General features: G+C 29.7%; 2 protein-coding genes and 1 pseudogene across 2 annotated transcripts in view; 2 read left to right on the top strand and 1 right to left on the bottom strand.

The window, feature by feature from the left end:
- The window catches only part of tkv (serine/threonine receptor kinase thickveins), a 671465-nt gene that overhangs the window by 610971 nt on the left and 32517 nt on the right, over positions 1 to 27977 (bottom strand). The window lies entirely within an intron of this gene.
- LOC142226783 (putative cytochrome P450 4ac1) lies at positions 87 to 12008 on the top strand. The gene is made up of 8 exons (XM_075296992.1): positions 87 to 403; positions 507 to 710; positions 775 to 856; positions 8259 to 8359; positions 8423 to 8684; positions 9061 to 9278; positions 11414 to 11725; positions 11786 to 12008. The coding sequence occupies exons 1-8, from the start codon at positions 220 to 222 to the stop codon at positions 11947 to 11949; spliced, it is 1527 nt and encodes a 508-aa protein (XP_075153107.1). The 5' UTR covers positions 87 to 219; the 3' UTR covers positions 11950 to 12008.
- On the top strand, positions 13838 to 27913 carry LOC142227623 (putative cytochrome P450 4ac1; annotated as a pseudogene).

Here is a 27977-nt window from a genome sequence, read left to right on the forward strand (position 1 = left end):
CATTTACATATTTAAAAAAAATGCAATTCATAACAAAATATTGTAAAAGTGTTGCGGATTAAGATTGTAATTAGTATAGAGAAAGAGGCTATCACTTTGCAGACGGTCTAAGTGAATTCACATTTAACTAAATAAAATATAAAATACTACTTTAGTATAGATCGGGAATTTAAAGTGACAATATTCTTAGTATTTTTAGAGACGAATCACGAATCACAAATGTGGCTTATAATTATAGCTATAACTTTTTTAGCGCTATTTCTTTATAAACTAAATGAAGAATATTTCATTTCATGTCTCTGCAAACGAATTCGATGTGAAAATGGAGAAAATGAAATTTGTGTTATACCTGGAATTTATCCCAAATTTGGGAATAATTTTGATTTACTTAATATGACAGCAGGTATGGATTTATAATGATTTTCTTATGGATTACAATATCTTTAGAGACCAGTAAAACTAAAACTAATTTATATTAAATCAAATCAAATATTTCATTATTCTAGGCAAACTTTTTACATATACGCGCAAAAATTATCATTATGCCAAAGGGAAAAGCTATTTGCTATATTTCTTGATGGCTCCTATGTGTAATATTGTAACGGCGGAAGATTCAGCAGCGGTGTTTCAAAATACAACAATGCTGGAAAAATCGCCCCCGTACGATTTAGTAAAAAAGTTTCTGGGTGATGGTCTGCTCATTAGCTCCGGTAAGATCTTTTACAGAAGCTGTGTGCATTACATTGATGAGAGTTTTTCTAAATATTTTTTTAGATCGGAAGTGGTTTCACAGGCGAAAACTTTTAACACCAGCTTTTCATTTTAATGTTTTGCAAACATTTAACGTTATTTTCAAGTAAGTGCGAACACATGATATATGTGGTTCTTAATAGACAATTTAAAAAAAAATAAATATTTTCGAATAAAAATTTTCGAAATATTTAAATTAGGATGAATTGCTTTTCTTTTCAATTAATCATCCCAGCAAAAAAAAGCGTCCCCAAAAAGTAATGAAAATGTTCTTTTTGGATCCGGAAGTGGTGCAAAAATGACACAGAAGCGATGAATTTAACATGCATTGAAAAAAAAGCATACTCGGTTCCAAAGATTTTGTCTTTACTTTAAAAAATTTGGTATTGATTCCGAGCCAAAGAAGCGGAGAATACAAGTAAGGATACTTTTAAGACACAATTCTCTTTTAAATTTAGGTTTTGTGTACTTGCTTCTAGGAAGCAAATTTTAATTTTTCGCTTTCTCAGCTTTTTTTCTTCATATGCTATCAAAGTCCTTTAAAAACGAGTTAACTGCAACTTTATTTTCCAAATTAGGACTCGAGTTCCGGTAGAAATTATGCTATGTTTGAAGTAAAAAACTTCTTTAAAATAAAGTTTTGAAAAACATGTCCTATATTTGAACGATTTTTTACTTTGTAGTCAAGATGCAAAAAGACAACAAATTTAAAGACAATTTCATTAAATTTAAAGAATTTTTCTGAATTATTAAAGTCAAGTTGACCTTAGCCTATAAATTTTTTCTTTCATGTTAAGATACCCATTTTTAAGTCAAATCACTTAATTATAAGGACAATATGACTTCATTGAAAAGTTTATCGACTTTTGGACAAGGAAAATAATTTTATTTTAGAGAAATGCGTCTTCTATGCTAAGCAAAATTTGTATTCGTATTTTAAAGACATGAAATCTTTGACCTCACGACAATATTTTTTTCAGTGTGGGCTTGTCATAAGACGGAAGTCCTCCATTTCAACAGCCGTTGCACTGAATTTGTATCACTTCTTTAGGTGTGATCCGAATTCAATGTTTTGGATGTAAATTAGAAAATTCTGCGATATTTTGTCAAATAAATATTTTTATAATTTTTAATGGATCTAACGCTGTCGGAAACGTTTGACATCAAATATTTTCAAAAATACACAATTTTTTCATATTGGATTTAGCATTTTTTTGTACAAAATTTCAATGATTTGTACCATTTTATGAATTCTTACTCTGTTTTTAAACTATTTGATACAAAAAAAGTTTAAATTACCCATTAAAAGTATGAAAAAACCAAGTTATAAAATATTGAATTAAAAGAACTTCCTGGGTAGTTAAAATAAAGAACATCATTGGAAGTGCATCTTCTGGAAGTGTTTTAAAGTTGTGCTCTTGGAAGAACTTCCAAATTTTTTTGCTGGGTGCAGTTATAAACTTTGAACTTTCAGATAGATTTAATGTTGTAGTGCACTGAAAAAAAAATAATGGTCCGTTTTCAAAGAAATTGTCTCTACACCAATGATTTTCGTATTGATTCCGAGCCAAAGAAGCGGATAATATAAATAAGGACAAAATTCCCTTTCAAATTCGAATTTTACGTACTTGATACTGGGAAACAAATGAAATAATTTATTCGTTATTTTATTTTGTTCATGTGCCATCAAAGTCCTTTATAAACGTGTTAACACAACAACTTCACTTTCTAAATCCTGAATCGCCTTCAAACAGAAAATATGTAAAATAACGTGTTGGGAGACATCTTCTATTTTTAAACATATTTGACTTTTATCCAACAAATTTCGTTTTCGTATAAAAATACCCACTTATTAGTACAAAACAACTTCATTGAAAAGGTTAGCGACTTTTGGACTAGTAAATTCATTTTTATAGCAAATTTTGTCAAAATTTCATTTCTATAGGAAATTTTGTCAAAATTTCATTTCTATAGGAAATTTTGTCAAAATTTCATTTCTATAGGAAATTTTGTCAAAATTTCATTTCTATAGGAAATTTTGTCAAAATTTCAATTCTATAGGAAATTTTGTCAAAATTTCAATTCTATAGGAAATTTTGTCAAAATTTCAATTCTATAGGAAATTTTGTCAAAATTTCAATTCTATAGGAAATTTTGTCAAAATTTCAATTCTATAGGAAATTTTGTCAAAATTTCATTTCTATAGGAAATTTTGTCAAAATTTCATTTCTATAGGAAATTTTGTCAAAAATTCATTTCTATAGGAAATTTTGTCAAAATTTCATTGCTATACGAAATTTAGTCAAAATTTCACTTCTATAGGAAACTTTGTCAAAATTTTAATTCTATAGGAAATTTTGTCAAAATTTCATTTCTATAGGAAATTTTGTCAAAATTTCATTTCTATAGGAAATTTTGTCAAAATTTCAATTCTATAGGAAATTTTGTCAAAATTTCATTTCTATAAGAAATTTTGTCAAAATTTCAATTCTATAGGAAATTTTGTCAAAATTTCAATTCTATAGGAAATTTTGTCAAAATTTCATTTCTATAGAAAATTTTGTCAAAATTTCATTTCTATAGGAAATTTTGTCAACATTTCATTTCTATAGGAAATTTTGTCAAAATTTCATTTCTATAGGAAATTTTGTCAAAATTTCATTTCTAAAGGAAATTTTGTCAAAATTTCATTTCTAAAGGAAATTTTTTCAAAATTTCATATCTATGGAAATTTTGTCAAAATTTCATTACTATAGGAACTTTTGTCAAAATTTCATTGCTATACGAAATTTTGTCAAAATGTCATTTCTATACGAAATTTTGTCAAAATTTCATTTCTATACGAAATTTTGTCAAAATTTCATTCCTATAGGAAATTTTGTCAAAATTTCATTTCTATAGGAAATTTTGTCAAAATTTCATTTCTATAGGAAATTTTGTCAAAATTTCATTTCTATAGGAAATTTTGTCAAAATTTCATTTCTATAGGAAATTTTGTCAAAATTTCATTTCTATAGGAAATTTTGTCAAAATTTCAATTCTATAGGAAATTTTGTCAAAATTTCAATTCTATAGGAAATTTTGTCAAAATTTCAATTCTATAGGAAATTTTGTCAAAATTTCAATTCTATAGGAAATTTTGTCAAAATTTCATTTCTATACGAAATTTTGTCAAAATTTCATTTCTATAGGAAATTTTGTCAAAATTTCATTTCTATAGGAAATTTTGTCAAAATTTCATTGCTATACGAAATTTAGTCAAAATTTCACTTCTATAGGAAACTTTGTCAAAATTTTAATTCTATAGGAAATTTTGTCAAAATTTCATTTCTATAGGAAATTTTGTCAAAATTTCATTTCTATAGGAAATTTTGTCAAAATTTCAATTCTATAGGAAATTTTGTCAAAATTTCATTTCTATAAGAAATTTTGTCAAAATTTCAATTATGTAGGAAATTTTGTCAAAATTTCAATTCTATAGGAAATTTTGTCAAAATTTCATTTCTATAGAAAATTTTGTCAAAATTTCATTTCTATAGAAAATTTTGTCAAAATTTCATTTCTATAGGAAATTTTGTCAACATTTCATTTCTATAGGAAATTTTGTCAAAATTTCATTTCTATAGGAAATTTTGTCAAAATTTCATTTCTAAAGGAAATTTTGTCAAAATTTCATTTCTAAAGGAAATTTTTTCAAAATTTCATATCTATGGAAATTTTGTCAAAATTTCATTACTATAGGAACTTTTGTCAAAATTTCATTGCTATACGAAATTTTGTCAAAATGTCATTTCTATACGAAATTTTGTCAAAATTTCATTTCTATACGAAATTTTGTCAAAATTTCATTCCTATAGGAAATTTTGTCAAAATTTCATTTCTATAGGAAATTTTGTCAAAATTTCATTTCTATAGGAAATTTTGTCAAAATTTCATTTCTATAGGAAATTTTGTCAAAATTTCATTTCTATAGGAAATTTTGTCAAAATTTCATTTCTATAGGAAATTTTGTCAAAATTTCAATTCTATAGGAAATTTTGTCAAAATTTCAATTCTATAGGAAATTTTGTCAAAATTTCAATTCTATAGGAAATTTTGTCAAAATTTCAATTCTATAGGAAATTTTGTCAAAATTTCATTTCTATAGGAAATTTTGTCAAAATTTCATTTCTATAGGAAATTTTGTCAAAATTTCATTTCTATAGGAAATTTTGTCAAAATTTCATTGCTATACGAAATTTAGTCAAAATTTCACTTCTATAGGAAACTTTGTCAAAATTTTAATTCTATAGGAAATTTTGTCAAAATTTCATTTCTATAGGAAATTTTGTCAAAATTTCATTTCTATAGGAAATTTTGTCAAAATTTCAATTCTATAGGAAATTTTGTCAAAATTTCATTTCTATAAGAAATTTTGTCAAAATTTCAATTCTATAGGAAATTTTGTCAAAATTTCAATTCTATAGGAAATTTTGTCAAAATTTCATTTCTATAGAAAATTTTGTCAAAATTTCATTTCTATAGGAAATTTTGTCAACATTTCATTTCTATAGGAAATTTTGTCAAAATTTCATTTCTATAGGAAATTTTGTCAAAATTTCATTTCTAAAGGAAATTTTGTCAAAATTTCATTTCTAAAGGAAATTTTTTCAAAATTTCATATCTATGGAAATTTTGTCAAAATTTCATTACTATAGGAACTTTTGTCAAAATTTCATTTCTATAGGAAATTTTGTCAAAATTTCATTTCTATAGGAAATTTTGTCAAAACTTCATTTCATTAGGAAATTTTGTCAAAATTTCATTACTATAAGAAATTTTGTCAAAATTTCATTGCTATACGAAATTTTGTCAAAATTTCATTTCTATACGAAATTTTGTCAAAATTTCATTTCTATACGAAATTTTGTCAAAATTTCATTCCTATAGGAAATTTTGTCAAAATTTCATTTCTATAGGAAATTTTGTCAAAATTTCAATTCTATAGGAAATTTTGTCAAAATTTCATTTCTATAGGAAATTTTGTCAAAATTTCATTTCTATAGGAAATTTTGTCAAAATTTCATTTCTATAGGAAATTTAATCAAAATTTCATTGCTATACGAAATTTTGTTAAAATTTCATTTCTATAGGAAATTTTGTCAAAATTTCATTTCTATAGGAAATTTTGTCAAAATTTCATTTCTATAGGAAATTTTGTCAAAATTTCATTTCTATAGGAAATTTTGTCAAAATTTCATTGCTATACGAAATTTTGTCAAAATTTCATTTCTATAGGAAATTTTGTCAAAATTTCATTGCTATACGAAATTTTGTCAAAATTTCATTTCTATAGGAAATTTTGTCAAAATTTCATTTCTATAGGAAATTTTGTCAAAATTTCATTTCTATAGGAAATTTTGTCAAAATTGCATTTCTATACGAAATTTTGTCAAAATTTCATTTCTATACGAAATTTTGTCAAAATTTCATATCTATACGAAATTTTGTCAAAATTTCATTTCTATACGAAATTTTCTCAAAAAATTCATTTTATTTCTATAGGAAATTTTCTCAAAATTTCATTTGTATGGAAAATTTTGTCAAAATTTCATATCTACAGGAAATTTTGTCAAAATTTCATTTCATTAGGAAACTCTTTCAAAAATGTCATTTCTAGAGGAAATTTTTATCAAAATTTCATTTCTATAGAAATTTTTCTCACAATTTCATTTCTATAGGATTTTTTTCAAAATTTCATTTCTATAACATCTTTTTTTAAAAATTTCATTTCTATAGCAAATTTTGTCAAAATTTCATTTCTATAGGAAATTTTCTCGAAATTTCATTTCTATAGAAAATTTTGTCACAAGTTCATATATATAGGAAATTTTCTCAAAAACTCCATTTCTATAGGAAATTTGCTCACAAGTTCATTTCTATTGGACATTTTTTTTCAAAATTTCATTTCAATAGCAAATTTTTTTTTCATTTCTATAGAAAATTTTGTAAAAAAATTTCTATAAGAAATTTTGTCAAAATTTCGTATCTATAGAATTTTTTTTCAAAAATTTCATTTCCCGAGGATTTTTTTTTAAATTTCATTTCTATAGAAAATTTTCTCATAATTTAATTTCAATAGGAAATTTTCTCAAAATTTTATTTCTATAGGAAATTTTCTCGAAATTTCATTTCTATAGAAAATTTTGTCAAAATTTCATTTCTATAGAAATTTTTCTCACAATTTCATTTCTATAGAATTTTTTTTTTTTCAAAATTTAATTTCAATAGCAAACTTTTTTTTTATTTCTATAGAAAATTTTGTAAAAATATCATTTCTATAGAAAATTTTCTCAAAAATTTCATTTCTAGAGGAAATTTTGTCAAAATTTGATTTCTATAGAATATTTTCTCAAAATTTCATTTCTATGACATATTGTTTCAAAATTTCATTTCTATAGCAAATTTTGTCAAAATTTCATCCCCATAGGAAATTTTCTCAAAATTTCATTTCTATAGAAAATTTTGTCAAAATTTCATCTCCATAGGAAATTTTCTCAAAATTTCATTTCTATAGGAAATTTTCTCACACTTTCATTTCTATTGGACATTTTGATCAAAATTTCGTATTTGTCAAAAATTTAATTTCTCTGCGAAGTTTTATCAAAAATTCATTTTTATATATTTTTTCAAAATTTCATTTCTATAGAAATGTTGGGAAATTTTTATATCCGTCTGATCTTTTTTTTTTAATTTAAAATAAATTAAATTTAAATACAATAATAAAAATTGTGTATTTCTTTCAGAGAGGAAGGCCTAAAATTGCTATTCTATAGGAAATTTTGTCATTTTTTTATTTCTATAGAAAATTTTCTCATAATTTTATGTTTATAGCAAATTTTCCCAAAATTGTTCTAAATTTCATATCTAGAGGAAATTTTGTTAAAATTTTATTTCTATAGCAAATTTCCTCATAATTTCATTTCTATAGGAAATTTTCTCAAAACTTCATTTCTATAGGAAATTTTCTCAAAATTTCATTTCTATAGGAAATTTTCTCAAAATTTAATTTCTCTGCGAATTTTGTTTAAAAATTTCATTTCTACAGGAATTTTTCTCAAAATTGCATTTCTATAGGAAATTCTCTCAAAATGAAATTTCTATAGGGAAATTTCTCAAAATTTCATTTCTATGGGAAATTTTCTCAAAATGAAATTTCTATAGGGAATTTTCTCATAATGAAAGTTCTATAGGGAATTTTCTCAAAATGAAATTTCTATGGGAAATTTTGAGAAAATTTCATTTTTATAGGAAATTTTGAGAAAATTTTATGTCCGTCTGATATGTTTTAATTTTAATTTAAAATAAATTAAATATAAATACAATAATAAATATTGTGTATTTCAAAAATTTTGTCAAAATTTTTTTCTATAGAAAATTTTTTCTTTTATATCTGTATAACTTCTTTGAAAAAAAAAATAATTAATTAAATGTAAATACAAATAATAATATTTGTGTATTTCTTTCAGAGAGGAAAGCCTAAAACTTTTAAAGAAATTGCAGAGTTTACCCAAAGAAGAAATCGAAGTAAATGATATTGTCACTGAATTCACTTTAAATAATGTTATTGGTAATGAGTTAAAAAAGTGTAAATGATTTATAATATATTTCAAAAAATATTCTTTCATTTCAGAAACGGCATTGGGTGTTAGTCTTGATGATCAGAGTGGTAGTGTCCAATATCGTAAAACAATTCACGACATTGAAGAGGTTATTCTCGAAAGACTTAATAATCCTCTTATGTATAATGAGCTAGTATTTAAATTTTTTGGAAGATATAAGAAACATAAGCATGATTTGAAAATTGCTACCGATTTTAGCAGTAGAATAATTGAAAAGAAGCGTATTGAATATCAACTGAAGAAAGAACAGCAAGACGAGTATGCAAATAATACGTAAGTCCAAATATCACGAGGAGTAACAAGAAATCCATTATTTTTGCCTACAATTGAAGTCTTTCATAACTTAACGTGTTTTAATTCGAATAGACCACTTTTAAACTTAATGATGTCTATTCTATCCATATTTCTTGTATACTCATTTTCTGATGCTAAAAATATTGGAATTTCTAATGGATTAAATTTCGATATATTATAACACTTTTAAATTAAAGTGTTATAATTTGAATATAACACTTTTAATCTAAAGACAATGTGCATTGTTTGAAACACAAGCCAGTCAAAATCTTATCAAATAACTTCTTTTCCCATATCATACAAAATATTTTTTAGTTTTTCCAAACCTAAATAAATAATGTTTTTTTCTTTACAGCGATGAATTTGGTAAAAAGAAGCGTTATGCTATGTTGGACACATTGCTGTATGAAGAATCCCTGGGTAATATTGACCATGAAGGCATATGTGATGAAGTCAATACCTTTATGTTCGAAGGTTATGATACCACATCGGCTGGTTTAATATTCACAATAATGAATTTGGCCCTACATCCAGAAGTTCAAAAGAAATGTCGTCAAGAAATAGCCAATATAGGTAATAAGTAAAAAACAAGTATATACGGCCGTAAGTTCGGCCAGGCCGAAGCTTATGTACCCTCCATCGTGGAATGCGTAGAATGTTCTTCTAAACACTGCCATCCACAATCGAATTACTTAAGTTGCGGTAACGCTTGCCGATGGCAAGGTATCTTAAAACCTCCTAACACCATCTTCTAAATTGTATGTTAGTCCATACGTGGTATATATTAAATCAAAAAAGATCGATCCAATACGTATATAATTCATTTTGACAAAGTAGACATAAAATTTTGACAAAATTTCCTACAGAAATAAAATTTTAACAAAATTTTCTATAGAAATAAAATTTTCACAAAATTTTCTATAGAAATAAAAATTTTGACAAAATTTTATATAGAAAGAAAATTTTGACAAAAATTGCTACAGAAATAAAATATTCTATAGAAATAAACTTTTGACAAAATATTCTATAGAAATAACATCTTGGTAGATTATTTTTGGCTCGAGTGGCAACCATGATTATGAACCGAATAAAATTTGAAGAAAATTTTCTCTAGAAATACACTTTTGACAAAATTTTCTATAGAAATAAAATTTTGACAATGATGAAAATTTTATTATGAACCGAATAAAATTTTAACAAAATTTTCTCTAGAAATAAAATTTTGACAAAATTTTCCATATAAATAAAATTTTGGTAGATTATTTTTGGCTCTAGTGGCAACCATGATTATGAACCGATATGGACCAATTTTTGTGTGATTGGATCAATTTTGGTATGGTTGTTAGCGACCATATACTAACACCACGTTCCTAATTTGAACCGGATCGGATGAATTTTGCTCCTCCAAGAGGCTCCGGAGGTCAAATCTGGAGAACGTTTTATATGGGGGCTATATATAATTATGGACCGATATGGACCAATTCTGGCACGGTTGTTAAAGATCATATACTAACACCATGATCAAAATTACAACCGGATTGGATGAAATTTGCTTCTCTTTGAGGCTCCGCAAGCCAAATCTGGGGATCGGTTTATATGGCGGCTATATATAATTATGAACCGATGTGGACCAATTTTTGCATGGTTATTAGAGACCATATAACAATATCATGTACCAAATTTCAGGCGGATCGGATGAAATTTGCTTCTCTTTGAGGCTCCGCAACCCAAATCTGGGGATCGGTTTATATGGCCGCTATATATAATTATGGACCGATGTGGACCAATTTTTGCATGGTTGTTAGAGACCATATACCAATACCATGTACCAAATTTCAGCCGGATCGGATGCAATTTGCTTCTCTTTGAGGCTCCGCAAGCCAAATCTGGGGATCGGTTTATATGGGGTCTATATATAATTATGGACCGATGTGGACCAATTTTTGCATGGTTGTTAGAGACCATATACCAACATCATGTACCAAATTTCAGCCGGATCGGTTGCAATTTGCTTCTCTTTGAGGCTCCGCAAGCCAAATCTGGGGATCGGTTTATATGGGGGATATATATAATTATGGACCGATGTGGACCAATTTTTGCATGATTGTTAGAGACCATATACCAAAACCATGTACCAAATTTCAGCCGGATCGGATGAAATATGCTTCTCTTAGAGGCTCCACAAGCCAAATCTGGGGATCGGTTTATATGAGGGCTATATATAATTATGGACCGATGTGAACCAATTTTTGCATGGTTGTTAGAGACCATATACCAACACCATATGCCAAATTTCAGCCGGTTCGGATGAAATAGGCTTCTGTTAGAGGCTCCACAAGCCAAATCTGAGGATCCCTTTATATGGGGGCTATACGTAAAAGTGGACCGATATGGCCCATTTTCAATACCATCCGACCTACATCGATAACAACTACTTGTGCCAAGTTTCAAGTCGATGGCTTGTTTCGTTCGGAAGTTAGCGTGATTTCAACAGACGGACGGACGGACGGACGGACGGACGGACATGCTTAGATCGACTCAGAATTTCACCACGACCCAGAATATATATACTTTATGGGGTCTTAGAGCAATATTTCGATGTGTTACAAACGGAATGACAAAGTTAATATACCCCCATCCTATGATGGAGGGTATAAAAACTAAATATCCCAAAAAACATTTGAAGATTAAATGTTCGGCTTCTACAGGTGATTTTTCTTCATTGACTGTTTTCGATTTTAATCAAATGGAATACTTGGAATGTGTTTTGAAGGAAACTCTACGTTTGTATCCCTCGGTACCATTTATTGCTCGAAAATGTACTACTGAAACACATATCAATGGTCTCATATTACCAGCTGATACTCAAGTAAATGTTCATATCTATGACATTATGAGAGATCCAAAACATTTTCCTAATCCCGAGGCATTTAATCCAGAAAGATTTTTAGCTGAAAATTCCATCGGCAGACATCCATTTGCATTTGTCCCCTTTAGTGCAGGGTCAAGGAATTGTATAGGTGAGTTATCTTTGGATGTTTATTGACTTTTGTTTTCAATTTTTTTTTTTGTTTTCCTAGGTCAAAAATTTGCTATGTTGGAAATGAAAGCTGTAATTGTTGCCCTATTACAGAATTTTGAAATATTACCCGTCACAAAGACGGAAGATTTAACCTTCGAAAGTGGTCTCATTTTGAGAACATCACAAAAAATTTTTGTTAAACTAAAGAAAATAGTTAAATAAGATGAAATATCTCACTCGAATTTTAACGAATTAAAATTTTAAAAAAATACAAACTTAAACGAAGGATTTTTGATACAAGTGAATGGTTGGATGGATGACTTATTGAAGCAACTAGAAAATTGACTTAAGGTATTAGTTGATGGTTGGTGGATCATTTTATTGTAACATGCACGAACTCACAGTGCCAGGTTGTTCCCTATTTCATTAATAAATTATAATCGGAAGTAAAATTTCAAACTTTTTCAAGTTTTGGAAATGTTCATTTTTGACAATTTTATACCATAGTCCAATGTGGCGTTTAAGTAAAGTCTGCCTGGTTATGTTATCAAGTGATATCAAATCTATCTAGCTACCCTGGGAAACCGTGGTGAGTAGTTGAGGTGAAAAACTCATTACCAAAACCCCCTTGTCGCATTACCCGCAGCAATACCTTCTACATGGAAATAATGACTTACTGTCGACGAGTGCTTTCGCTTACCAAGTGCAATATTTTTAACAGGTTGGCTGATAAGTCCCCGGCGTCGCAAGTATTAAATGCATATTACTTTTATATAGTACCAACCTTCAAATGATTCGTGTCAAAATTTGACGTATGTAAGTCAATTAGTTTGTGAGATAGAGCGTCTTTTGTGAAGCAACGTTTGTTATTGTGAAAAAAAGGAATAAAGGAATTTCGTGTTTTGATAAAATACTGTTTTCTGAAGGGAAAAAATACGGTGGAAGCAAAAACTTGGCTTGATAATGAGTTTCCGAACTCTGCCTCAGGGAAATCAACAATAATTGATTGGTATGCAAAATTCAAGCGTGGTGAAATGAGCACGGAGGACGGTGAACGCAGTAGACGCCCGAAAGAGGTGGTTACCGACGAAAACATCAAAAAAATCCACAAAATGATTTTGAATGACCGTAAAATGAAGTTGATTGAGATAGCAGAGGCCTTAAAGATATCAAAGGAACATGTTTGTCATATCATTCATCAATATTTGGATATGCGGAAGCTCTGTGCAAAATGGGTGCCGCGCGAGCTCACATTTGACCAAAAACAACAACGTTTTGATGATTCTTAGCGGCGTTTGCAGCTGTTAGCTCGTAATACACCTGAGTTTTTCCGTCGATATGTGACAGTGGATGATACATGGATCCATCACTACACTCCTGAGTCCAATCGACAGTCGGCTGAGTGGACAGCGACCGGTGAACCGTCTCCAAAGCGTGGAAAGACTCAAAAGTCCGCTGGCAAAGTAATGACCTCTGTTTTTTGGGATGCGCATGGAATAATTTTTATCGATTATCTTGAGAAGGGAAAAACCATCAACAGTAACTATTATATGGCGTTATTGGAGCGTTTGAAGGTCGAAATCGCGGCAAAACGGCCCCATATGAAGAAGAAAAAAGTGTTGTTTCACCAAGACAACGCACCGTGCCACAAGTCATTGAGCACGATGGCAAAAATTCATGAATTGGGCTTCGAATTGCTTCCCCACCCACCGTATTCTCCAGATCTGGCCCCCAGCGACTTTTTCTTGTTCTCAGACCTCAAAAGGATGCTCGCAGGGAAAAAATGTGGCTGCAATGAAGAGGTGATCGCCGAAACTGAGGCCTATTTTGAGGCAAAACCGAAGGAGTACTACCAAAATGGTATAAAAAATTGGAAGGTCGTTATAATCGTTGTATCGCCCTTAAAGGGAACTATGTTGAATAACAAAAACGAATTTTGACAAAAAATGTGTTTTTCTTATCAGCCAACCTGTTACATATGGATCTAGAATGGTCGAAGGACGAAGAATGTAGTGTCATTTATTGCAGTGAACTAGGAATACGAGAGTTATTCGTTAGATAGCGATGGCAGTATCTTTATGCAATCGCAAAAGCTGCAGACTCGTTGTCGATGAGACCGTTATTCAGAAGGTATATCAGCTTCTTCATCGACAGTCAAGCTGCTATAAAGGCTTTGGGTAATGCAGGCATAAGTTCTAAGGTAGTCAGTCGATGTCGTAAAAAGCTTAGGGTTCTCACTGAACATCATAATGTAACTCTGTGCTCGAAACCTGAACACGGAAATAAAGAATCAGATGTTCTGGTTAAAGAGAGCGCTCGTGGAACGTATAATGTCCTTGCGAATGTTTCGCCTCTGCTGCTTCATATCTTTAAATGATTCATTTCAAATATGATGAATGTTGTGTCTCTTCGGAAGGTTGCGAGCAAACCAAGTTGATATGGGACGAAAAGAACCGTAGGAATTATGAATCCGAAAATCTGATGGCAATAAATAGACAGGAATTGCGGACAATTTTCCTACGCAGTCTTCTTATCTTTACAAGATTCATGTCAATTGTGATGAACGTTGTGTCTCTTTGGGAGATTGCGAGCAAACGAAGTTGATATGGGACAAACAAAACCGTAGGAATTAGGAATGCGAAAATCTGATGGCGATGAAGAGATAGGAAGTAAGGCCTTTAATTAGCATAAAACACTTGAGAAATATATGTTATGGTAAGAATAAGCCTTAACAATGATAACATGTGGAGATGGTGTCTGGACCTGGAAGTTACGGATGACCTTTAGAAGACACAAGATACTGGTCTCCTGTTTCTTTAAGGCTGTCGCTGATCTGCAGGAGGGTACCTTAAGGAACATATTCGCCTTCATCAAGACCTCTTGTTGGATTGTCCTGGAATATGCTTCAATTGTTTGGTATCCCAGTTATCAGTTAGTAGAGTAGAATCCGTTCAGAGGAGAATTCTACTTTTTGCGTTACGTGGTTTAGGTTGGGCTGATCCTTTGGATCTCCCTTCTTATGTCGATCGCTTGAAATTGATAGATTTACCGAACCTGGAGCGGAAACGTATAGTGTTTGATGTGGTTTTCATTATTGGACTCTTGAAAGGTGAAATGAACTCACAACAATTAATTAGTAAACTTGACATTAATGTGGTGCAATGGTTAGCATACACGCCTTGCATGGAACGCCGTTCGGACTCGGCTATAAAAAGGAGGTCCCTTGTCATTGAGCTTAACATGAATCGGGCAGCACTCAGTGATAAGAGAGAAGTTCACCAATGTGGTATCACAATGGACTGAATAGTCTAAGTGAGCCTGATACATCGGGCTGCCACCTAACCTAACCTAACCTAACCTAACCTAATGTGCCTTCACGTGTCACACGACAATATTTTCCATTACAACTACGCCTCTATAGAAGTAATTACGAGGAACACAGTTCCTTTTATCGGCTCTGTAAACAGTATAATGAATCTATCAACGTCCCCGGTCTAACAAAGAAAAAACAAAGTTTTTTGTCAAAATTCGTTTTTATTATTCAACATAGTTCCCTTCAAGAGCGATACAACGATTATAACGAGCTTCCACTTTTTGATACCATTTTGGTAGTACTCCTTTTTTTTTTGCCTCAAAATAAGCCTCAGTTTCGGTGATCACCTCTTCATTGCAGCCAAATTTTTTCCCTGCGAGCATCCTTTTGAGGTCTGAGAACAAGAAAAAGTCGCTGGGGGCCAGATCTGGAGAATACGGTGGGTGGGGAAGCAATTCGAAGCCCAATTCATGAATTTTTGCCATCGTTCTCAATGACTAGTGCCACGGTACGTTGTCTTGGTGGAACAACACTTTTTATACCCTCCATCATAGGATGGGGGTATATTAACTTTGTCATTCCGTTTGTAACACATTGAAATATTGCTCTAAGACCCCATAAAGTATATATATTCTGGGTCGTGGTGAAATTCTGAGTCGATCTAAGCATGTCCGTCCGTCCCTCCGTCCGTCCGTCTGTTGAAATCACGCTAACTTCCGAACGAAACAAGCCATCGACTTGAAACTTGGCACAAGTAGTTGTTATCGATGTAGGTCGGATGGTATTGAAAATGGGCCATATCGGTCCACTTTTACGTATAGCCCCCATATAAAGGGATCCTCAGATTTGGCTTGTGGAGCCTCTAACAGAAGCATATTTCATCCGAACCGGCTGAAATTTGGTATATGGTGTTGGTATATGGTCTCTAACAACCATGCAAAAATTGGTCCACATCGGTCCATAATTATATATAGCCCCCATATAAACCGATCCCCAGATTTGGGTTGCGGAGCCTCAAAGAGAAGCAAATTTCATCTGATCCGCCTGAAATTTGGTACATGATGTTGGTATATGGTCTCTAACAACCATGCAAAAATTGGTCCATATCGGTCCATTATTATATATAGCCCCCATATAAACCGATCCCCAGATTTGGCTTGTGGAGCCTCTAAGAGAAGCATATTTCATCCGATCCGGCTGAAATTTGGTACATGGTTTTGGTATATGGTCTCTAACAATCATGCAAAAATTGGTCCACATCGGTCCATAATTATATATAGCCCCCATATAAACCGATCCCCAGATTTGGCTTGCGGAGCCTCAAAGAGAAGCAAATTTCATCCAATCCGGTTGTAATTTTGAACATGGTGTTAGTATATGATCTTTAACAACCGTGCCAGAATTGGTCCATATCGGTCCATAATTATATATAGCCCCCATATAAAACGTTCTCAAGATTTGACCTCCGGAGCCTCTTGGAGGAGCAAAATTCATCCGATCCGGTTCAAATTAGGAACGTGGTGTTTGTATATGGTCGCTAACAACCATACCAAAATTGATCCAATCACACAAAAATTGGTCCATATCGGTTCATAATCATGGTTGCCACTAGAGCCAAAAATAATCTACCAAAATTTTATTTATATGGAAAATTTTGTCAAAATGTTATTTCTAGAGAAAATTTTGTTAAAATTTTATTCGGTTCATAATAAAATTTTCATCATTGTCAAAATGATGAAAATTTTAATTTTGTCAAAATTGTATTTCTAGAGAAAATTTTCTTCAAATTTTATTCGGTTCATAATCATGGTTGCCACTCGAGCCAAAAATAATCTACCAAGATGTTATTTTTATAGAATATTTTGTCAAAAGTTTATTTCTATAGAATATTTTATTTCTGTAGCAATTTTTGTCAAAATTTTCTTTCTATAGAAAATTTTGTCAAAATTTTTATTTCTATAGAAATTTTTGTGAAATTTTTATTTCTATAGAAAATTTTGTTAAAATTTTATTTCTGTAGGAAATTTTGTCAAAATTTTATGTCTACTTTGTCAAAATGAATTATATACGTATTGGATCGATCTTTTTTGATTTAATATATACCACGTATGGACTAACATACAATTTAGAAGATGGTGTTAGGAGGTTTTAAGATACCTTGCCATCGGCAAGCGTTACCGCAACTTAAGTAATTCGATTGTGGATGGCAGTGTTTAGAAGAACATTCTACGCATTCCATGATGGAGGGTACATAAGCTTCGGCCTGGCCGAACTTACGGCCGTATATACTTGTTTCTTCTTCATATGGGGCCGTTTTGCCGCGATTTCGACCTTCAAACGCTCCAATAACGCCATATAATAGTCACTGTTGATGGTTTTTCCCTTCTCATGACAATCGATAAAAATTATTCCATTCGCATTCCAAAAAACAGAGGCCATTACTTTCCCAGCGGACTTTTGAGTCTTTCCACACTTCGGAGACGGTTCACCGATCGTTGTCCACTCAGCCGACCGTCGATTGGACTCAGGAGTGTAGTGATGGAGCCATGTTTCATCCATTGTCACATATCGACGGAAAAACTCAGGTGTATTACGAGCTAACAGCTGCAAACGCCGCTAAGAATCATCAAAACGTTGTTGTTTTTGGTCAAATGTGAGCTCGCGCGGCACCCATTTTGCACAGAGCTTCCGCACATCCAAATATTGATGAATGATATGACCAACATGTTCCTTTGATATCTTTAAGGCCTCTGCTATCTCAATCAACTTCATTTTACGGTCATTCAAAATCATTTTATGGATTTTTTTGATGTTTTCGTCGGTAACCACCTCTTTCGGGCGTCCACTGCGTTCACCGTCCTCCGTGCTCTATTCACCACGCTTGAATTTTGCATACCAATCAACTATTGTTTATTTCCCTGGGGCAGAGTCCGGAAACTCATTATCAAGCCAAGTTTTTGCTTCCACCGTATTTTTTTCCTTCAGAAAACAGTATTTTATCAAAACACGAAATTCCTTTTTTTCACAATAACAAAAGTTGCTTCAGAAAAGACGCACAAACTAATTGACTTACAGACGTCAAATTTTGACACGAATCATTTGAAGGTTGGTACTATGTAGAAATAATATGCATTTAATACTAGCGACGCCATCTATGTGTTAGACCGGGGACTTATCAGCCAACCTGTTATTTGATTTCTTTCTGAACCGATACATACCGTTAAACGGATTTTGCTACATGACGCCCAACATCGAACACCACATTAAGCTTTGCCATGCCACTTCGTTATAATTCTACCTAAGTCTTTTTTCCTCGTAGCTTGGAAAAATTGGCTGTCGCGAAAATTGTTCCAGTTCACTTCTCTTCTGCTGTGAACGTGTCACTGTTCCTGCTTTCCAAGTTGTTTCTGTTAACCTAGGTTAGGTTAGGTTAAGTGTAGGTGGCAGCCCGACATATCAGGCTCACTTAGACTATTCAGTCCATTGTGATACCACATTGGTGAACTTCTCTCTTATCACTGAGTGCTGCCCGATTTCATGTTAAGCTCCATGACAAGGGACCTCCTTTTTATAGCCGAGTCCGAACGGCGTTCCACATTACAGTGAAACCACTTAGAGAAGCTTGGAAACCCTCAGAAATATTACCGGCATTACTGAGGAGGGATAATCCACCGCTGAAAAACTTTTTGGTGTTCGGTCGTAGCAGGAATCGAACCCACGACCTTGTGTATGCAAGGCGGGCGTGCTAACCATTGCACCACGGTGGCTCCTGTTAACCTATCTCGTCTGTCAGCAAATTGTCCCTGCCACTACCGTTCAAATTCAGTGCAATAACAGATGAAATGGTGGACATTCGTCCTATGGCAAAGCACATGTTAAATTCATCGTTTCTGTGCCAATTTTTCTCCACTTCCGGATCCAAACTACTTTTTTGGCGACACTTATATTACTGGGAACATAAAGAAACATTCATTAGTTGTGGCTTTTAAGATGTTACGTGAATAAGGGCACTATTATCGACTATTTTGATTAACTATTCAATTCTTTCTAATCATCCAACTGGAAGATTGACATATGCATATTTATATAAATGCAATGCAAAATTAACAAGTAAGGAAAGTCTAAAGTCGGACGGGGCCGACTATATTATACCCTGCACCACTTTGTAGATCTAAATTTTCGATACCATATCACATCTGTCAAATGTGTTGGGGACTTATACAAAGGTTTGTCCCAAATACATGTAAATATCACTCGATCTGGAAAGAATTTGATAGACTTCTACAAAATCTATAGACTCAAAATTAAAGTCGGCTAATGCACTAGGGTGGAACACAATGTTAGTAAAAAAAATATGGGAAACATTTAAATCTGAAGCAACTTTAAGGAAACTTCGCAAAGGTTTATTTATGATTTATCGCTCGATATATATGTATTAGAAGTTTAGGAAAATTAGAGTCAATTTTTACAACTTTTCGACTAAGCAGTGGCGATTTTACAAGGAAAATGTTGATATTTTGACCATTTTTGTCGAAATCAGAAAAACATATATATGGGAGCTATATCTAAATCTGAACCGATTTCAACCAAATTTGGCACGAATAGCTACAATGCTAATTCTACTCCCTGTGCAAAATTTCAACTAAATCGGAGTTAAAACTTGGCCTCTGTGGTCATATTTGTGTAAATCGGGCGAAAGCTATATGGGAGATATATTTAAATCTGAACCGATTTCAACCAAACTTGGCACGCATAGCTACAATGCTTATTCTACTTCCTGTGCAAAATTTCAACTAAATCGGAGTTAAAAATTGGCCTCTGTGGTCATATAAGTGTAAATCGGACGAACGATATATATGGGAGCTATATCTAAATCTGAACCGATTTCAATAAAATTTGGCACTCTTAACTACACTACTAATTGTACTCCTAGTGCGAAATTTCAACCTAATTGCGGTAAATCTCTGGCTTCTGGGACCGTATTAGTCCATATCGGGCGAAAGATATATTTGGGAGCTATATCTAAATCTGAACCGATTTCAATAAAATTTAGCATACTTGACTATAGTACTAATTGTTTTTCTTGCGCAAAATTTTAAGCAAATTAGTGTAAAACTCTGGCTTCTGGGGCCATATAAGTCCATATAGGTCGAAATATATATATATGGGAGCTATATCTACATCTCAACCGATTTCTTCCAAAATCAATAGGGTTCTAGTCTGAGCCAAAACACACACTTGTGCCAAATTTGAAGTCGATTGGACTTAAACTGCGACCTAGACAAAAATGTGTTCACGGACATCGCTATATCGACTCAGGAGCCCACCCTAAGCATTTTTGCCAAAGACACCATGTGTCTATCTCGTCTCCTTCTGGGTGTTGCAAACATATGCACTAACTTATAATACCCTGTTCCACAGTGTGGCGCAGGGTATAAAAATTGTAAACTGGTTTTAGGTTAAGATTGTAATTAGAATAGAAAGATACTATCCCTTTGTAGTTTGTGTAAAGCAATTCACATGTAACTAAATAAACTATAAAATTCTACTTTAGTATATATATCGAGATTTTAAACTTTAAAGTGAAAATTTTCTTGGGTATTACAATCGAAAATGTGGCTTATTGTTATAGCTATAGCTGTTTTATCGCTATTTCTTTACAAACTAAATGATGAATATTTCATATTGTGTTTCTGCAAACGAATTCGATGTGAAAATAAAGAAAATGAAATTTGTGTTATACCTGGAATTTATCCCAAATTCGGGAATAATTTTGATTTAATTAATAAGCAACGAGGTCTAAATATATATAGCGATTTTCATATCCTTCATACCCATTACAATTCCTGCAGCCTAACAAAACCCAAAACCAATTTAATTACATTTTAAATTATTGGCATTATTTTCATTACTGTAGGCCAACTTTTTAAATACATGCGAGAAAATGTCCATTTTAGCAAAGGAAAAAGCTATTTGCTTTACTTCTTGATGTCTCCTGTGTATAATGTTGTAACAGCAGAAGATTCTGCAGGTGTTTCAAAGTACAACAATACTGGAAAAAGGTATCATCTACGGGCTTATAAAGCAATTTCTGGGAGATGGCCTACTCATTAGCTCTGGTAACATCTTCAACAAAAGCTGTGTGCATTCCATTGATAGCGAATTTTTTGAATATTTTTCAGATCGCAAATGGTTTCATAGATGGAAACTTTTAACACCAGCTTTCCATTTTAATGTTTTGCAAACATTTAACGATATTTTCAAGTAAGTTCGTACGTATAACATATTCGTCTCTGAATAGACAATTAAAAAAGCAAAAAAAAAATGCAAATATCTAACAGAGTCATACAGGCGTAATATTGCCAGTTTGATTTCACACAACCATATGAAAATCGGGCTTATTTATAAATCTAAATCGACGTGTTTGGTATTGTTTATGTCCATTTCATTTCTAACATATAGGAAATTTTCTCGCAATTTCATTTCTATAGGAAATTCTGGAAATTTCATTTCAGTAGAAAATTTTCTCAAAATTTGATTTCTATAGGAAATTTGCTCACAATTTCATTTCTATAGGAAATTTGCTCACAATTTCATTTCTATAGTAAATTTTCTCAAAATTTCATTTCTATAGGAAATTTTCGCAGAATTTCATTTCTATAGGAAATTTTCTCAAAATTTTAATTCTTAGGAAATTTTCTCAAAATTTCATTTCTATAGGAAATTTTCTCAAAAATTTTATTTCTTGAAAAAAATTTTTTAAAAATTTCATTTCTAGAGGAAATTTTTTCAAAATTTCATTTCTATAGAAAATTTTCTCAAAATTTCATTTCTAGAGGAAATTTTTTCAAAAATTTCATTTCTATAGGAAATTTTCACAAAATTTCATTTCTATAGGAAATTTTCACAAAATTTCATTTCTATAGGAAATTTTCTCATAATTTTATTTCTTAGAAAATTTTCTCAAAATTTCATTTCTATAGGAAATTTTCTCAAAAAGTTCATTTCTTGAAAAAAATTTTTCAAAAATTTCATTTCTAGAGGAAATTTTTTCAAAATTTCATTTCTATAGAAAATTGTTTCATAATTTCATTTCTATAAGAAATTTTCTCAAAATTTCATTTCTATAGGAAATTTTCTCATAATTTTATTTCTTAGAAAATTTTCTCAAAAATTCCATTTCTAGAGGAAATTCTGTCAAAATTTCATTTATATAGAAAACTTTGTCAAAATTTCATTTCTATAGAAAATTTTGTCAAAATTTCATATCTATAGGAAATTTTCTCAAAATTTCATTTCTATAGGAAATTTTCTCAAAATTTCAGTCCTATAGGAAATTTTCTCAAAATTTTAATTCTTAGGAAATTTTCTCAAAATCTCATTTCTATAGGGAATTTTCTCAAAAATTTCATTTCTTGAAAATTTTTTTTCAAAAATTTCATTTCTAAAGGAAATTTTTTCAAAATTTCATTTCTATAGAAAATTTTCTCATAATTTCTATAGGACATTTTCTCAAAATTTCATTTCTATAGGAAATTTTCTCATAATTTTATTTCTTAGGAAATTTTCTCAAAAATTCCATTTCTAGAGGAAATTCTGTCAAAATTTCATTTATATAGAAAACTTTGTCAAAATTTAATTTCTATAGAAAAAATTTCATATCTATAGGAAATTTTCTCAAAAATTTCCTTTCTTGAGTAAATTTTTTGAAAAATTTCATTTCTATAGAAAATTTTGTCATAATTTCATTTCTATAGGAAATTTTCTCAAAATTTAATTTTTAGGAAATTTTCTCAAAATTTCATTTCTATTGGACATTTTGTTCAAAATGTCGTTTTTGTCAAAAATTTAATTTCTCTACGAAATTTTATCAAAATTTCATGTTTATAGGAAATTTTTTCAAAATTTCATTTCTATAGGAAATGTTGGGAAAATTTTATATCCGTCTGATCTTTTTTTAATTTAAAGTAAATTAAATCTAAATACAACAATAAAAGTTGTGTATTTCTTTTAGAGAGGAAAGCCTAAATGTCATTTCTAGAGGAAATTTTGTCAAAATTGTATTTCTATAGAAAATGTTCTTATAATTTCGTGTTTATAGGAAATGTTCTCAAACTTTCATTTCTATAGGAAATTTTGGGAAAATTTCATTTTTATAGGAATTTTTTCAAAATTTCATTTCTATGGAAATTTTGGGAACATTTTATATCCGTCTGATCTTTTTTTAAATGTAAAATAAATTAAATTTAAATACAATATTAAAAATTGTGTATTTCTTTCAGAGAGTAATGCCTAAAACTTTTAAAGAAATTGCAGAATTCACCCAACGAAGAAATCGAAGTAAATGATATTGTCACTTAATTCACTTTAATTTTATATCTATAGTTAATTTCTATAGAAAATTTTGTCAAAATTTTATTTCTATAGAAAATTCTATTTCTATAGAAAATTTTGTGAAAATTTTATTCCTATAGAAAATTTTGTCAAAATTTCATATCTATAGGCAATTTTCCCAGAAATTTCATTTCTTGAGAATATTTTTTCAAAAATTTCATTTCTAGAGGAAATTTTGTCAACATTACATTTCTACAGAAAATTTTCTTTCTCATAATTTCATTTTTATAGGAAATTTTCTCATAATTTTATTTCTATATAAAATTTTGTCAAAATTTTATTTCTATAGAAAATTTTGTCAAAATTTTATTTCTATAGAAAGTTTTGTCAAAATTTTATTTCTATAGAAAGTTTTGTGTAAATTTTTTTTCTATAGAAAATTTTGTCAAAATGCATTGACTAAACTACAAGTGTAGCTTAACCAACAGAGGAAAAGAATGTTTGTCAAATTTATTTGGACAAAGCCCTATAGACTGCAAGATGGTTGGATGGACGCACGTTTCGGAATTACCACATTCCTCATCAGCATCCTCTACTTGCAGCAAAACTATGAATCAATTATCAGAATAAATTCAGGCAGTTCATTAAACCCAACAATGAATCACACTTGAACCTTCCGAAAAAAGGTTTTACATTGATAGCCGGCTTATGTCGAAATAAATTCGTACAAACATATCTCTTTTCCTTTCCTCTGTCCTCTGTTGGTTAAGCCACACTTGTAGTTTAGTCAATGCATGTTTTTAAGCTGAAATAAAAAAAAAAAAACAAAAACAATGATTAAAGAACAAAACCAACAATAACAAAACAAAAATTTTATTTCTATAGAAAATTTTGTCAAAATTTTATTTCTATATAAAATTTTGTCAAAATTTTATTTCTATAGAAAATTTTGTCAAAATTTTATTGCTATAGAAAATTTTGTCAAAATTTTATTTCTATAGAAAATTTAGTCAAAATTTTATTTCTATAGAAAATTTTCTCAAAATTTCATTTCTATAGAAAATTTTGTCAAAATTTTATTTCTATAGCAAATTTTGTCAAACTTGTATTGCTATAGAAAATTTTGTCAAAATTTTATTGCTATATAAAATTTTGTCAAAATTTTATTGCTATAGAAAATTTTGTAATAATTTTATTTCTATAGGAAATTTTGTCAAAATTGTATTGCTATAGAAAATTTTGTCAACATTTTATTGCTACAGAAAATTTTGTCAAAATTTTATTTCTATAGAAAATTTTCTCAAAATTTTATTGCTATAGAAAATTTTCTCAAAATTTCATTTCTATAGAAAATTTTGTCAAAATTTTATTTCTATAGCAAATTTTGTCAAAATTGTATTGCTTTAGAAAATTTTGTCAAAATTTTATTGCTATATAAAATTTTGTCAAAATTTTATTGCTATAGAAAATTTTGTCATAATTTTATTTCTATAGAAAGTTTTGTCAAAATTTTATTTTTATTAAAAATTGTTGTCAAAATTTTATTTCTATAGGAAATTTTGTCAAAATTTATAGGAAAATAGGAAATTTTCTCAAAATTTCATTTCTATAGAAAATTTTGTCAAAATTTTATTTCTATAGAAAATGTTGTCAAAATTTTATTTCTGTAGGAAATTTTGTCAACATTTTATTGCTATAGAAAATGTTGTCAAAATTTTATTTCTATAGAAAATTTTGTCAACATTTTATTTCTATAGAAAATGTTGTCAAAATTTTATTTCTATAGGAAATTTTATCAAAATTTATAGGAAAACAGGAAATTTCTATAGGATTTTTTTTCAAAATTACATTTCTATAGGAAACTTTCTCGAAATTTCATTTCTATAGGACATTTTCTCAAAATTTAACTTCTATAGGAAATTTTCTCAAAATTTCATTTCTATAGGAAATTTCTTAGAATTTAACTTCTCAAAATTTCATTGCTCACAATGTCATTTCTATAGAAAATGTTGTCAAAATTTTATTTCTATAGAAAATGTTGTCAAAATTTTATTTCTATAGAAAATTTTGTCGAAATTTTATTTCTATAGAAAATTTTGTCAAAATTTTATTTCTACAGAAAATTTTCTCAAAATTTTATTGCTATAGAAAATTTTCTCAAAATTTCATTTCTATAGAAAATTTTGTCAAAATTTTATTTCTATAGCAAATTTTGTCAAAATTGTATTGCTTTAGAAAATTTTGTCAAAATTTTATTGCTATATAAAATTTTGTCAAAATTTTATTGCTATAGAAAATTTTGTCATAATTTTATTTCTATAGAAAGTTTTGTCAAAATTTTATTTTTATTAAAAATTGTTGTCAAAATTTTATTTCTATAGGAAATTTTGTCAAAATTTATAGGAAAATAGGAAATTTTCTCAAAATTTCATTTCTATAGAAAATTTTGTCAAAATTTTATTTCTATAGAAAATGTTGTCAAAATTTTATTTCTGTAGGAAATTTTGTCAACATTTTATTGCTATAGAAAATGTTGTCAAAATTTTATTTCTATAGGAAATATTCTTAAAATTTCATTTGTATAGGAAATTTTGGAAAAAATTATATCGGTATAACTTTTTTGAAAAACAAAAATAAATTAAATTTAAATACAAATAATAATAAAACAGGAAATTTCTATAGGAAAGTTTTTCAAAATTACATTTCTATAAGAAATTTTCTCAAAATTTCATTTGTATAGGAAATTTTGGAAAAATATTATATCGGTATAATTTTTTTGAAAAAAAAAATTAATAAATTATATTTAAATACAAATAATAATATTTGCGTATATCTTTCAGAGAGGAAAGCCTAAAACTTTTAAAGAAATTGCAGAATTTACCCATGGAAGAAATTGAAGTGAATGATATTATTACTGAATTCACTTTAAATAATGTTATTGGTAATACGCTAAAAAATATGTAAATATTTTACAATATATGTTTAAAAAAATATCTCGTTTCAGAAACGGCGTTGGGTATTAGTCTTGATAATCAGAGTGGCAGTGCCCAATACCGCACAGCAATTCATGAAATTGAAGAGATCATTTTCGATAGAGTAAATAATCCTCTTATGTATAATGAGCTAGTATTTAAATTTTTTGGAAGATATAAGAAACATAAGCATGATTTGAAAATTGCTACCGATTTTAGCAGCAGAATAATTGAAAAGAAACGTAGAGAATACCAATTGAGGAAAGAACGGCGAGAAGAGCATGAAAATAATACGTAAGTGCAAATAACAGGAGGAGTAAAAAGAAATCCATTATTTTTACATAAAATTGAAGGCTTCAAACACTTTTAAATGAAATTCGACTATACCACTTTTAAACTAATGATATGAATAATGATCATTTTACCAATATTCCTTGTATACTCATTTTTTATGGCAATAAAGATTGGAAGTTCGATTGGATTAAATTTCGATAAATTATAACACTTTACAAATTAAAGTGTTATAATTCGAATATACCACTTTTAAACTAAACACAATGTGCATTTTTTCATACATAAATCAGTCAAAATCTTACAAAATAATCCTTTTTCCAGATCTTACAAAATATTTTCGTTTTTTCAAATCTAAATAATGTTTTTTTTTTTTCAAGCGATGAATTCGGTAAAAAGAAGCGTTATGCTATGTTGGACACATTGCTGTATGAAGAATCCCTGGGTAATATTGACCATGAAGGTATATGTGATGAAGTCAATACCTTTATGTTCGAAGGTTATGATACCACATCGACTTGTTTAATATTCACAATAATGAATTTGGCCCTATATCCAGCAGTTCAGAAGAAATGTCGCCAAGATATAGCCAATATAGGTAATACATAAAAACTAAATATACTACAAAATATTTCAAGATTAAATGTCCGTCCTATAAAGGTGATTTTTCCTCACTGACTGTTTTTGATTTTAACAAAATGGAATACTTGGAATGTGTTTTGAAGAAAACTCTGCGTTTATATCCCTCGGTGCCAATCATTACTCGTACATGTACTACTGAAACACATATCAATGGTGTCATATTGCCAACGAATGCCCAAGTAAATGTTAGTATCTATGACATTATGCGAGATCCAAAACATTTTCCTAATCGCGAGGCATTTAATCCAGAAAGACTTTTAGCTGAAAATTCCATCGACAGACATCCATTTGCATTTGTCCCCTTTAGTGCAGGGTCAAGGAATTGTATAGGTGAGTAGTCTTTTTTGTATGCGTATTGACGTTTTTTTCAATCACTACTTTTTTCCCTAGGTCAAAAATTTGCTATGCTGGAAGGAAACGAAAGTAAAAAGTTGCCCTACTGCAGAATTTTGAAATATTACCCATCACAAAGTCGGAAGATTTAACCTTCGAAGATGGTCTTATTTTGAGAACTTCACAAAAGATTTTTGTTAAACTAAAGAAAATTGTTAAATAAGGACAAATATCTCAGTTGAAATTTAAAGAGTAAAAATTTTAAAAAAATCTTAAACTTAAACATAAACATAAACATAAACGAAGGATTTTTGAATGGTTGTATGGATTACTTACTGAACCACCTACAAAATGGACTCATGGTA

This window comes from Haematobia irritans, chromosome 2 (assembly GCF_050003625.1).
Source record: "Haematobia irritans isolate KBUSLIRL chromosome 2, ASM5000362v1, whole genome shotgun sequence".
In the NCBI taxonomy this organism is placed as follows: domain Eukaryota; kingdom Metazoa; phylum Arthropoda; class Insecta; order Diptera; family Muscidae; genus Haematobia; species Haematobia irritans.

Excerpts from the sequence above, each read along its gene's own strand:
- LOC142226783 (XM_075296992.1), top strand. The coding sequence starts at position 220 with ATGTGGCTTATAATTATAGCTATAACTTTTTTAGCGCTATTTCTTTAT. Across the intron at positions 711-774 it reads TGGTCTGCTCATTAGCTCCG|ATCGGAAGTGGTTTCACAGG; the intron begins GTAAGATCTTTT and ends ATATTTTTTTAG. Across the intron at positions 857-8,258 it reads ACATTTAACGTTATTTTCAA|AGAGGAAAGCCTAAAACTTT; the intron begins GTAAGTGCGAAC and ends TATTTCTTTCAG.